This window comes from Dasypus novemcinctus, chromosome 11 (genome assembly GCF_030445035.2).
Source record: "Dasypus novemcinctus isolate mDasNov1 chromosome 11, mDasNov1.1.hap2, whole genome shotgun sequence".
Classification (NCBI taxonomy): domain Eukaryota; kingdom Metazoa; phylum Chordata; class Mammalia; order Cingulata; family Dasypodidae; genus Dasypus; species Dasypus novemcinctus.
The window spans coordinates 18,452,687-18,467,120 of record NC_080683.1 but is presented as its reverse complement, the minus strand read 5'-3'; the positions used below and the strand labels follow the sequence as shown (position 1 = coordinate 18,467,120).

The 14,434-nt window shown below is 40.0% G+C and overlaps 1 protein-coding gene across 4 annotated transcripts in view; it reads left to right on the top strand.

Moving 5' to 3' along the window:
- Positions 1-14,434, top strand: part of RCAN2 (regulator of calcineurin 2) — a 296,136-nt gene that overhangs the window by 260,544 nt on the left and 21,158 nt on the right. For all 4 annotated transcript variants that reach the window (XM_004454197.3, XM_058306825.2, XM_058306826.2 and 1 more), the window contains 2 exons: positions 12,096-12,269; positions 13,464-13,635. In XM_004454197.3, coding sequence (XP_004454254.2) covers positions 12,096-12,269; positions 13,464-13,635 — 346 coding nt within the window. The remainder of the gene's footprint in view (positions 1-12,095; positions 12,270-13,463; positions 13,636-14,434) is intronic.

Here is a 14,434-nt window from a genome sequence, read left to right as displayed (position 1 = left end):
TTGTCTTTCATACACCATTTCTTCCCTAAAGTCTTTCTTGACAACCCCCAGTTCCCTGCCCCCAATCAGTTCTCAATCTAGGTTTACTCTCTACTTTCTTTGATTATTTATAGCAGTATGAATCTTTGATTATTCAAATAACTTGGCATTCTTTTTTATAACAAAGTATTCTAAAAAGGGATCCAGACTGTTTGAAAGACTTCAGGGAAAAAATGTGCTCAATTTGACCTTCGCTTCCCTATTATATTCAGTGTAGAGTATTTCGATACTCTAGAACATAAACTCCACAAGGGCAAGGATTGTTAGCTATTAAGTTCGCTGTTATGTCCCCAGGATCTAGAACACTGTCTGGCACATGGTAGATGCTCAAGAAATGTCTATTGAATAAATAGATTTTAATCTAAAAAGCATAGAAGTTTTTTTCCTTTGTACCTAATAGATGTTCAGTACCTATTTGTTGATTTGATTGATGAATAGCTTTGAAGAGAAAAACAAATTCACCAAAAGGCAGTGTATGTGAAAGGACTACTCTATCAACTTTCCTTGTTCACTATTAACAAGAAAGCACCTTCCAAAGAACAGACATCCCACACAGTACACAGTTGGCCCTCAGTAAAGAATACATGAGCAAAGGACACAAAGACAAAAATGACACCATTTCTGCTTTTGAAGTCTTTGCAGTCTAGTTAATAAGGGAGAAGTTATACTTATTCACTAACTAATTCTGTTATGGGAGCACAAAGGAAGGATATCTAAACTCCACTGAGACTTGAGAGACAAGTAGAACTTATCTGAGGAAAGGATGTTACTGGCAGAAGAAAATACAAGTGAGAAGCCTTAGACATGTGAAATAGCCTGCCTTTGGAAACCTATGGGCAGAAATTGAGCTGAAGTTCAGGGGACAGGCAAGGGCAGGCATGGAAACTAAGACTAGAAGGGAGGGTGACAGATGTTTTATGAAGGATCTTTTTCTTTTTACTTTTTATTAACATATATACAACTCAAAATTTCCCACGTTAACCACTTCCAACATTCAGTGGTATTAATTACATTCAAAATACTGTGCTACCGTCACCAACATCCATTACACTAACATTTTTTCATCACCTTAAACAAAAACTCTGCACCTATTAAAAAATAATTCCCATGAAGGACCTTTTATGCAAAGATGAGGCCTATTTGAAAAACTGTGGGTGCCTAAGTGTACTGACATTATCAGAATTTTCTGTTTCAAAAGGCCTCTCTAGTAGCAGGCTTTCAGTGTTGATTCCACAGTGGCCAGACAGAAACCAGGGAGACCCAGAGCAGGTTAAGTTGCAATGAGTCAAGGCATTGTTTTAGGATGAAGAGAAGGGAGCTGATGGGAGAGAACTGAGAGAAAACAGGGCTAATTGGCTGGTGGGGGTGAGTGAGAAGAGTCCACAATGACATTCAGTTTTCCAGGTTGAGTGTTGTGGGGCAGGGACCATTTGCTGAGTTAGAGAGCACAATAGATTTAGAGACCCCAGCAAAGAGTTTGGCTCAGGGGCCACCGAGTTTAAGATTGAATATCTCCTTGCAAATGTTCAGGAAACAGCTGAGTATGAGGTATGGGGTTCTGGAGAGAGATTTGTCTAAAGATAATGATGGGACAGATCAAGTTTGTTGGGGGAGTGTAGGTTGAAGGGAGTCAGGGGGGAAGGGCTTAATTAGTCGCTTGTGCATAGGCTTATGATATTTTTCTGTAGCAGCTGACATCTTTTTCCCTTACCCGCTGTCCCTCAGAGCCCCAGTCCCTACAGATGGTGCAGGATCCCCAAAGGGAAGGATTGATGGCAATTACCCAGCTGATTTCCTCATTAGAACTATTTAGTTTAATATTTTGTTCCACATTTAAAGCTTAGCAGCCCAGAAGGTAATCTGATGGTTTACATTTTAAGCGGGTAACATCAGTAAAACCAATTTGGTATAGAGTTCATTTTATGTGAGATATTATGCTGCACATTCCTATAATGGCATTTTATAACCTTTAAGGATTAGCTAGAGTACAATTATAAAAGTAGGTATATGTAGACATAGATATAGTTACACTTAGATCTAGACAGAGGGAGATTTGTACAGCTAAATGTAACAGGCCAAATACAGACATATAAACAAATCATTGTTTATATACCAATCTGGAATTAGTAATAATAACACTCACACCCTCTTAGCATTTACTATGTGTTCTTACAAAGTGATTTAAATATACTAATTCATTTAATGAGGAGAATACCTGTAGAAGTAGAGAATATTGTGCCCATTTTACAGGTAAGAACACTTAGGCATCAACTAGGTGAGTAACTTGCTCAAGTTTGCCCAGCTGGGGCCACTATTAGTGTATGAACAAGGTAGTGTGGCTCCACTAGTACTCTGACTCCATACTGCCTCTCCTTAGCTATGCCTAATAGGTTAATTAATGTTTAAATGAATTAAAATGCAATTCTCGTCCTCTTACGAGATTGGGTAAACTGTAGAGGAGGTCGTGCATTTCATCAGTTACAGATGCACAATTAGAGCATATACCTAAGAAGGGCTGATGACATCCTCTTGCAGATTAATGATCAGAAACAGGAGTTGATGCCTTCCAGAAGGATGAAGCTGTCATTAGTCCTCAGGAAATGCCCTGAACCAAGGCAGCCATTGATACTGTAAATGGAAATGTGGCAGCTATGAAAAAGCTGTCAGAGCCTTCCTTTGCACAAAAAAGTATTTATCACCATGCAGCTAAGCTCAATTTTATAGCATGCAACAGGGAGCTGTGCTCATAACCAGTGTCTCAGTCAGGTCTCAAATTTGCCTGGTCCACCCCATCCACAGTCCGTGATGGGAGCTCCTCTCCCATCCTGCCTAGGTATTCAGAGAATGTGTCCTGGCAGTGCAGGGGTATTCAGGCCTCTATACCTGATATCTGACATGGCGTAGCCAGGCTTCATAGCCCTGGGCACTCTTGGTGGAGCAGGAAGGCCCATGAGATCAAGCCCTGGCTCCGGGAGATGGGAAGGTCTCACACACCCAGAGGATGGACAGTAACTGGACAGAGTCCCAGCAAGGATTGAAGGCACTAAACAGTGCCACCTGTCGGTTCCTCGCTTGGTCCTCTCCCCTGGCACTGGCCACCCCTTATTGGACAGTCACTGGGATAGGTCCCAAGAAACCCCCTCAACTTGTTCCTTTCCCTCAGTCCTCCATCTCGGGTATCTACAAAATGGGTTAGAGCAAGTCAAGAACATGCTCTGCCATCTATTATATGATGCATAGGCTGGAAACCAACAGATTACAGTTTCTTAGCTCTCATTCTATATGATTAAAACTTTTAGAAAAATGAGCCTCACCAGCTAAGAGTAATATAAACACTGCTTGTCTTAGCTGTTCTGAAATCCCAAACTCCCAACTGTTTTGTGATGGCATGGAGTATATGGCACTTTCTTAGACATATTCACCTGGCAGCTAGTGAAGCTTCAGTTTCAGGGCCTCTTATTTGCACTTGTCCCTACCAAAGTCCCAGCAGAGCCCTCGCAATGTGTTCACATGGCTTACATGGCCTTATATTTTTGTAAAATTTGTAAAAGTCATTTCTCATGAATTTTTTTGCATTCAAAAAAAATCCTATTTTTTGCCTAACTGTATTATTTTCCTTAAAATTGTTTAAAAGCTTCAATCGTTTAAAAGCTTCCATCTCCACAATATCTGGATTCACCCCCTCCCCCTTTCCAAGATCATTGCAATTTATAGCTCCTGCATATTTTCTCATTTGGGAAGAGTTGGCCCCCAACACACACACACAGACACTTCTAAAGGCACAGACAACAGCTTAGAGGAAGCAGGGAATTGGAGATCTCCTTAACTAAAGAAAACTAAAAATGTACTCATGCATCATGATGTTGTCCAGCCACAGGGAACGTTAGGGCAGCTGCAAAGAGTAAAAGCGAACATAGACTGTGAAAAGCGTTCTGCTGAGAGGTGTGTGCTGAATCCCTGATGTGTTAGGACCAAGCAGCTCTGTATAGGATTTGAGGCTACGTTTAGACCTTATACTTCACAAGGGCTCTAGAGAGAAGGGGTAAAAGATGCTTGTGCCTCTACCAGACAGTTATCTTTTCTCAAAGCAGTATGTGACATGAAGTCTTTCCACTTTTTTTAGTGGTGAATCAGGGTTGAGAGGCTCCTTTTCATAATGTTTTTTTTTTTTTTCATTCTGGTAACATTAGGACCACAAATGTATCAAACCATGATTGAATCCAAGTCTGCCTGGCCTAAGAGAGCCTGATAAGTTAAAATCCAGATGTTAAAACACCCACTTGAGATTCTGGTTATTCCTTTCACATAAGGAGTCTGCATAAAGGAAGATTTACAGCAGCAGTCTTTTTGACAGGAGGCTCTCCTGAGTGGCCTATAAAATCCAGTGTGATCCTTAAACGTGGGATTTGCTCATGACTTGTCAGTAATATCATTGAGAGGTGATAAGCCTAAATGAATTGTTTTATTCTTCAGCAGTTTCTAGGAGGTTTTATCTGAAAGATGAGAGCCTTGTGGTTTTGAGAGGAGCTGATTTTCTTATTCAGATCATTTATCCCCAGAGGGATCATAACTGTGAAAATTGAAAAATACATAAAGGCATACAGAGTGGTTTGGAATGCAAATAACGGTGCCCGTTGGACTTCTCTGGCAGCCATGTCTTCAAGGACAGCTTTGGAATTTAGAAGGAAAGCGTGTTTTCTTGTTCTTGTTTTGGGGAGTTGTCACTCATTCACCTAATATCGGTTGTTTTTATGTAGTATAAGTAACTGAGGCTTGCTAGTTCTGCTTTTGCTAATGATTTAGTTGTGTGACTTTGCAGAGGTCATTGACTTCTCTGACTTTCATTTGCTTCTTAAGTTACTCAGGGATAAGAATTCCAACTCTATTTGCATACCTGTTTTAGAGTTAAATTGAGGGTAAAGATAAATGTGGACTATTTTATTATTTCACCATATACCTTATGTTTCTGCATCAACTAATCAACGAGAATATATTGAGCATTCCCTAAGTGCCAAGGATGCTGCTAAAGGCTATTTGTTTAAAAATTTTACTTTCCTACATTGGAGCCTGCAATGCGTCATCTGCTGCTTGGTTTGTGTTTATGAGGACCCTGGACACATCTTTCTGCCTGGTTTTAATTTTAATATCAGGCTTATTTTTACCGTACAGACCCTGTGAACTGTAGAACTCTTAAGAATTCCTTTATCATGTTAGCTTCAAGAAAAACTAGAGGAAAACTTGGCCAACCCATGGCACATGGTCAAGACTATGAGAAGCTTTTGAGCCTTTCTGAATAGACCTCATACTTGGCTCCATTTTATCTTTCTACCCTTGTTTTCTTGTTTTATTCTCTAGTCAGCTGCTATTTTATTTTATATTATTTTCTTTTGCTCTGTCTTTTATACCCTTAAAAGCCACTTTGAATCATCTTTTTTAAAAATTTAACAAATAAGTAAACAATTATAAGAGAGATGAAGCAAAAAGACTTAGGGAAAACTACAGTGAGCTTCTCTAAGTAAAGCAACAAGTGTTGCCATTTGCAGCAAGACATATATACCTGTCTCCTCACTTTTTCAAACTATTTTAGAAAAGAAAATATAAGTCCCAAAGTTTTCGTATTTGAGACCATATAATTATTTGATTTCAAAAACAGTATGCATAGGAAAGAAATTGTTGAAAATGTTGGCAAGTAGGATATTGAAATGACTGACCAAGAGAGGTTGGGAGGGAAGTAAGAGAAAACAGGAGAGTCACATTAGAATGAACTGAAAGAATGGAGAGAGGTGAGCGTTTAATACTCTTGATGACTTTGAAGCATAAATTTGATAGGTATAAGGTAGTGTGAGAAAAAGAAGTATAAAAATTTGTGGGCCCAGAAGGGAATTTCCTAAGTTTAAGTAATTTTTCAGAGTTAGATGCCCTAAGGTCCAACATAAGGCATGTGAATGGTGTTCTGATGTGTGATGAAGTAAAGATGATGGGAGCAGAAGCCATATGATAGTGAAGCTAGATTGTGGATAGTCACTCATCCAGGATGGTGGAGGGAAACTGAGTCAAGGAGACAAGCATGAGTCAGGAGATGAGCTGCTTAAGAAAAATGAAGGCGTGCCCTGGAGGTCCAAAGAGAATAGTGAATAGTGATTGGAAAAAAAGAGTTCGACTGGAGACCAGAAGCTTTAAAGAGGAGATTTTAATCAATGACAAAAGGTGGAACAGCAGTCTAGAAGCAGCAAGGGGGAATCAGAGGAGCTCTAAGCCTCGTGCTCTGGATTTGATGTCTGGGGAATTGGAGCACAATCTGCCTCCACTTGAGTTTGCTAGGACATAAGAATTTGGCCTTCATTATGTCATCCTTCAGGTCCTCCCTATACCTCCTATCTCTGTCCCAAGTAGATTGAATCCTTACTTTTTCTGAAGTCCTATAGTACAGAAATTCTCAAAGTGTGGCCAGGGACTCCTGGGGATTCCTAAGACCCTTTCCCATGATATCAAAATTATTTTAGTAATCATACCAAGATATTATTTACCTTTTTCAACTCTGCTAATATGTATACCCATGGTTCAAAAGAAATTTGGGGGAAGTGGACTCATCCCAATGGATAGGGCACCCGCCTACCACATGGGGGGTCCACGGTTCAAACCCCGGGCCTCCTTGACCCGTGTGGAGCAGGCCCATGTGCAGTGCTAATGTGCGCAAGGAGTGCCATGCCATGTAGGGGTGCCCCCACGTAGGGGAGCACCAAGCACAAGGAGTGCACCCATAAGGAGAGCCACTCAGCACGAAAGAAAGTGCAGCCTGCCCAGGAATGGTACCACATACATGGAGAGCTGGCACAACAAGATGACACAACAAAAAGAGACACAGATTCCCAGTGCTGCTGATAAGGATAGAAGTGGTCACAGAAGAACACACAACAAATGCACAGAGAGCAGACAACTGGGGAGGGGAGAGAAATAAATAAAAAATAAATCTAAAAAAAAAAAGCAATTTGGGTAAAAGTGATGGTGCTTTAGCATGAATCGAGGTAGTGGCATCAAGCTGTTATATATATTACTACTAATTATATATATTCCTCATCACTACACACTCACAGTTAAAACAAAACAAAAAAGACAGGAAAGGATGAAAAACAAATAGATAAAATGCTAATTTTACTTAAGAATGTTCTTGGTAAAGCAATAAACATTATAAATTTTATGAACTCTTTACCCTTGACCACATACTTTTTTCTATTCTGGGTAATAAAATGGAAAGTATACGTAAAGTACTTCTATGGCCCACCAAAATACTGGTTGACTCATGGAAAAGGTCTAAGCTGTTATAACCTGAACTAGTCCCTTTTGTTCATGAAATACCATTTTTACATGAAAGTACACTGATCGACAAGCTTAAATTTATAGACTGAGGTATCTGACAGGCATTTTCTCAAAAAATGAATGAAGTGAGCCTGCTACTTCAAGGAAAACAACTGACAATGTTTGTGCCAATGATAAAGAATGAGCTTTCAAGCAAAACTTAAAAGTTTGGAAAACTTCTATCCACCAATATGAATTTGACAGCTTTCCAATATCTAGAGACTTTTTGATAAGATAAGTAATAATATTAATGTGATATTTGGTATTTGTAATAAAATCTGTCAACATTTGGAAAACTTCATAACTCAAGGAACTATTATTTTCCAAATGACCAATATATGAAATCATACATGAGCAGAAAATCTATTCAAAGTGAAAAATAGACTAATGGATTTTGATATAATTGAATTTAAAATGTTGATTATGATTTCTGATTCAATACTGCAATAAATTTTAAGAAACTACCACTTGAGATTTAATGAAGTATCAAGGAAGAATACTTGTAATTATTTGAAAGGCTATTAAAACACTCCTCCCTTTTTCAACTTCATATTTGAGTGAAGCCCGCTTTTCTTCATACCCTTCACCCAAAACAACATAATGCAACAGATTGACTGCAGAAATACATATGAGAATCCAGGTGGCTTTTATTACACAAGACATTGACAAGATCTTTAAAAATTGTTAAAACAGTGCTGATCATCTCACTAAATTATTTCTTGTTTTGGAAAAGTTGTTTTCATAGAGAAGGTTAAGTTTTTTCTTTTATCATTTTTATTATTGTTACTTTTTTTTTAAAGATTTATTTATTTCTCTCCCCCTCCTCCCCCTGGTTGTCTGTTCTCTGTGTCTATTTGCGCGTCTTGTTTCTTTGTCCGCTTCTGTTGCTGTCAGCAGCACGGCAATCTGTGTATCTTTTTGTTGTGTCATCTTGTTGCGTCAGCTCTCCGTGTGTGCAGCGCCATTCCTAGGCAGGCTGCATTTTCTTTTGCTCTGGGCGGCTCTCCTTATGGGGCACACTCCTTGTGCGTGGGGCTCCCCTATGTGGGGGACACCCCTGTGTGGCAGGGCACTCCTTGCGCGCATCAGCACTACGCATGGGCCAGCTCCACATGGTTCAAGGAGGCCTGGGGTTTGAACCGCGGACCTCCCATGTGGTAGACGGACACCCTAACCACTGAGCCAAGTCCGTTTCCCTATTATTGTTACTTTTAAGCAAATTTATAAATGTTTCTAAAATTTTTCAGTGTTAATTTCTGGTACAATAAACATTGATAAATATAGCCCATATTAATAAAAGCTCTTTGGGTCCTCAGTAATTTTTAAGAGTATGTAGTGTTCCTGAGAACACAAAGTTTGAAGCTGCTGCTATAAAATTTTGTTCAGACCAATGGCTACAAAGAGAGCTAAAAATTGAGGAAATTAGGAATTTATCGGGTTTGTGGCTTCCCAGAATGGAAGACACTGACAGCCAGAGGATAGAATATATCACTGTATGACTGGTGGGAACTTGACCCACCAGTTTTGTTCTAAAGCAGGTGGAGGACACCTGCAGCTAACTGTTCCTGTCATTGTTTTGCCCAAGGATATATCTGGAGGGTTCATGGTGCTGGCTCTGCCTCTGACCAATTTGGTCTGGTATACTGCTGTCCCAGTAAATGAAATGTTTGTCATGTCACTAAAGGAAAAAATAAAAATACAAAGGGACCAGTGTATCCCTAATTCTTGACCAGCTGTCACACATCACCACTGCAAGTTCCCAAAAGACTTGTGTGGGGAGAACAAGTCAAGTAAATGTTAGCTGTTTGTCATTGTTATTATTATAGCGCTTTGGGCCCAAATACTCCAGAGAAAACCCTGGCTCCTGAACTCTGGGCTACACCCTGTGGTTGGTGCAAGAGCTCCTTTTGCTTGTCAGCCTAAGCCCCAAGCAAGTGATATCAGAGAGGTTTATGTCACTTGCCAAGTTCAGTTTGAAGCTAGTAGCTGTCTGGAGCCCTGCATTGAGACTCAGTGGAGAAAACACGAAATCAGTCACTGATGTCTGCTAAGGCCTTAGAACAGCACACAGGCCATTTATTGTTACCTCTTTTCCTAAGCTTAAACTCAAGACTCCTTGATTCCCATTCTCCCCATCTTGAGGTTAAACAGCTATGATATATTGAGATGTGAAGCATCAAAAAGAAACATAAAATGAGAAGCAAGGAGTTAGACTCCAAGGAAAAGAGCACATCTTCCTCAAAGTACAGCCTTAACTGCTACCACTGTGCTTTGGAGAGGAGGGTAGGAAGGTAGAACTCCCAAAATGGAAATGATAAAACACACCAGTCACAAAGAAGTCCCAAGGACTTTGTACTAAAAAATCCAATACCCTGCCCAGAAACAAAACCTTTTAATCTCTTAGGTCCTCCCATTCTTGAAAATTACTCAAATCAATCAAACCACCAGCTGTGATTTGACAGCTCAGAGTTAGTATTCTCATTGTCCAGAAGCAGAACTCAATATTCACCAGGAATCCTTTTCTGGACAATGCTGTATTGTTGGGAAAGAATTTCTTAATAAGCCTCCTTAGAATGGTAGCCAGGCCCCAGAGCCCTGGGCTGCACCCCATGTCTGGTATAAGAGCTCCTTTTGCTTGTGGGCCTAAGTAGCCTAAGCCAAATCTGAGGGATATGCTGGGAATTGGCTGATCCCAATGTCTGAGAGATGAGAAGAAAGCTGTCCTGCAAAAGACAAGGAGAGATTCTTGTTTCACTCTTGCTAAGGAAAGAGAAGCAAGAAGTGAGTCACTAGATAGGGGAGAAAGAACCCACTAAATCTCTAGAAAAATCATGAAACTAAAAAAAAGCATGATTTGAGTGTACTCTTTGGGAATCTGGACTAGATTGATACCGTAGAAATGGAAAGAGTATGTGCAGATGCAGAAGTCAAAAATGGGAAGGATTTTGGAGGGCCTCACCTAGAATGTGTAGGCACGGGCACCAAGGCTTAGAAGCCAAGCCATGGAACTGAGGATCTGTGACAAGTTCATCTGAATGCCCAAGAGGCAGGAGGCCTTCCCTGACAGCTTGACTCTCCTGGACAGACTCACAACCCCACACCATATTGTTGATTCTCTTAGATATATATGGTCAAACTTGGCCCCACATAAGTTACTACCATCCACTTCTTGCTCTTATTAAAGCAATTATTTCTTTCTCTCTAGCTAGCAATTAGTACTTCATGTGCCTGAAAGCTTCTCTGTAGGCAGGTTCAGAAGGGCTTTAGCCTGGCCATGGCTCAACCACCAACTACCTAGGCCTCACGGTCCTGATTTGTAAAGGGATTTGGAAGTGAGGAGTAACAGGTTAAGCCAATCATCTCTTAAGTCCTTTCCAAGTAAAAATTCTGTGACTCTTACAGTATTAATCTTTCAACATCTCTATTCCCACTTACACTGTTAATGACAAAATACTTTTCATTGTCAAAATAAAAGAATCAAGTATTCACTATAGAAGTTATTTTCTTAGTGGCAATTTCTTTGTTAGAAACACATGGAAGTTTAATATGCACTGGCTTTTGTTACTTATAAGGATTTTTTAGAGCTAAGGAGAACCAGACAGATGGTATTGATATATATATTTGATTCATTTTCCTTTTAGGCCTTTCCACACTCTTCTCTGTGTTCACTTTTTTGCGTCAGTGTCTCTCTTGTTAAGAGTGTTAGATTATTGAGGGTAGGAAACAAAGACACTCATTTCCTTATCTTCCAAAAACTAGGAGACTATGAATTGTACAAAGCATTTAATAAATATGTGTTGAGTTGAATTGAAATGGTGTTTTGAATAAAAACTTTTAATCATTACTTTGAATTAGGATAGGCTTCGTTCTGCTGCAGGAATAAAATAAAGCCCAAATCTTAGTAGTTTAATACAACAGAGGGCAAAAACAAAATACAACAGAGGGTTTTTCCCCCTTGCTAAGGCAAAGTCAGTCAAAGGATGGAGTGAGGGTAGATAGAAAGTGGTTCCGTTCCTCCCAGCATCTCCGGCCCGGGCTGAGGGGACCTCTCCTTCTTACAGCTATACCACCTGGAACACATGGCCTCTTCAGCCAACACAGCAGAGGAAGAGAGAGACTAGGAGACGATTCAGGGGCTTTGTCCAGCCTTCTGCACACATTTCATTGGCCAGGACTAATCATTGCCAGCACTACCTGACTTAAAGGGGTCTTCATATTGTGGGCTTCCACAGTTCCCCAAGGTTGACAATCACTAATAATGTCCACTGCACGCTTTAATCAATGGCTCTAACATTTTGGAATGAATGGACCGCTTTGAGAACCTGATGAAAGTTATGCTCCCTCTCCCCAGAAAAGAACATGTATGTAGACCTGCTTAATATTTTGCATAAATTTTCAGGCTTTCCTGCACCATGACCCCCATTAACTGACCTTCTAGTGAACTCTAGACCCAGGTTATTAATCCTTGGACTGAATCCACAGGCATGTTTAGCACCTGGCAACAGGCCAACAGGGGAAAAATAAATACAATAAGAGTTCTGTTTTAATTTTATGTTATGAACAACCTAGTTATTTACTTAATTTTATACTGCCTTGCTTCAGAAAGAACTTAATGGAGGAATTTTTTTGTGTTTTTGTCAGACTTGGCAGCATACAAGATATGTGACCAATGGGTTTTACCCTGTGTTTGTTTTCATCAGGAGAAATTTGAGGGACTTTTCCGGACTTACGATGACTGTGTGACGTTCCAGCTGTTTAAGAGCTTCAGACGTGTCCGAATAAACTTCAGCAATCCTAAATCTGCAGCCCGAGCTAGGATAGAGCTTCATGAAACCCAGTTCAGAGGGAAAAAATTAAAACTCTACTTTGCACAGGTACGATAATTTTTACCAAATTTAATTCTTGTGTTCTATTAATACATTATTTTTTGCTTTTCTTTCTTAAGTAAAGGAAGGCCTTTCTATTTTCACATTGGTTTGTAATCTATAATTAGTTAATTGTGGATTAGACCCATATCATGTTTACCATGCTTCGTGGTTTAGAAAGGATGCTCTGAGGGCTGATAACCCAGGGTCTAACCTGGGCAAGTTACAGCATATCATTGGGGCTCAATTTCTTCATCTGTAAAATAGGAACAATAATGACATATATCCCTCTGTGTTGTTATGAAGATTAACCAGCATAATAATTAGTATATGTTAAGGTGCCTGGCATTTGGTAAGTGCACCAATAAGTGACAGCTAGTAATTGCAGTAAAAATAACCTAATCACAGCTATTCCTAAGCTTCCTGGCAGAAGCATCATTAAAACTTAAATTATATGATAGTTTTAGTGGACTTTACAACCTTCCCAATGTTTCATATTTATAAGAAGGGATTAGAAATATATGGAAATAAATTCTGCATTTTGTTGCATCCCAAAATAAATGCTGGTTATTCAAAAAATGCATGGGTAATTCTTGGCAATGCTCATGAAGTCCATAGCAATAGAAAATCAGTGTCCATAATGTTTCATCAGTATTCTCCACCTCATCAGTAGCTACCTAGATCCATCCCATCCCTTATTGGCCTGTAGGCATTGTTTCCACATTAAGAACACAGACTTTGGCCTTGGACCCATGTTCAAATCCTGTCACTGCTCCTTGTTTCTGTACTGGGACAAACCTCAGTTTCTTCACCTATTAAAACTCCACTTGGCATGTTCTCAAAGTGTGATCCCAGGAGCTGCAACAGCAGCAGCACCTGGGAACTTGTTAGAAATGCAAATTCTCAGGCCCCACCGCAGAGTACTGAGTCAGACAGGAAGTCTGGGAGCGCATCTGAGATCTGTTTTGACGAGCCCTCCAAATGAGTCTGATGCTCGCCAACAGGTGAGAACCACTATTTTAAGGATTAAATAAGATAATTGAGCAGGTGGCATGGGCTTGATAAGTAGTAATTATTATTTTAGCGTGGTCCGTTGGTTCATTTTGCATAAATGGGCAATGCGATTCTACATCTTAGTGTACCAACATGGCATACCGGAAACCATCAAGAATGATGCGTTTTCGTTTCTGCTCTGTTTGAAAGGTCCAGACTCCAGAGACAGACGGAGACAAACTGCATTTGGCTCCACCGCAGCCCTCCAAACAGTTTCTCATCTCACCCCCTGCGTCTCCCCCCGTTGGCTGGCAGCCCATCAGCGATGCCACGCCAGTCCTCAACTACGACCTTCTCTATGCTGTGGCCAAATTAGGACCAGGTAAGCCCTGTGGCCCTTTATAAACATGAACATTTGTCGGCGACCTAGAAAAGTCAAACAAGATTAACCTTGAAATCCTGAGTTGACTGTACCACCTGCATTTTAATGGATTTCTTGCTCTATGTGGACCATGAGCAGGAGTGACAAATGAGAACGCAGCCGCAGACTTTGCACCTGTTTAATAGCAATTCAGTAGCCTGTACAAATGTGATGTCAGTTCATATGAATTCTGCATCTGAAAGAGCTACCTAATTCTTATGGAGTTTCTCAAAGCAGGCAAAATGAGCTCTCTCAGTTGCTACGAGGCTTCTCCACTATGTAATCTTGTTTTGAGGCTGCACAGGTATTAGTACACACCCAAGGATCCCATGCCAAGTGAAGGTTCCAAGTGCCCAACTAGTCAGTCACAAGAACCACTAACTTTAAAAAAGCTTTATGGTCACTTCATAATGATGCTGGGATATGTAGCTCTGAGTCATTCGTTTCACTGCAGTATAGTATTCTCTTGTATGAATATATCATACTTTATTCATCCACTTGCCTACTGATAGACATTTAGATTTAGGTTATTTCCAGTTTTTTTTTTTTTGCTATTAAAACAAACTATGGTTAATTTTCTTGTGCATATCTCCTTATGCACTTGTCTGAAAGTTTCTGTATGTTTTATAGCTAGAAGTGGTAATGTCCACAAATTAAGCAGATGATGTCTCCTTGCTCTCTAAAGTGGTTTTCTTGTATTATATCAGAAAATGAAACAGTGGAAACTAGAGGGGCTGAACTAGGCCACAGCTGAGGTTTT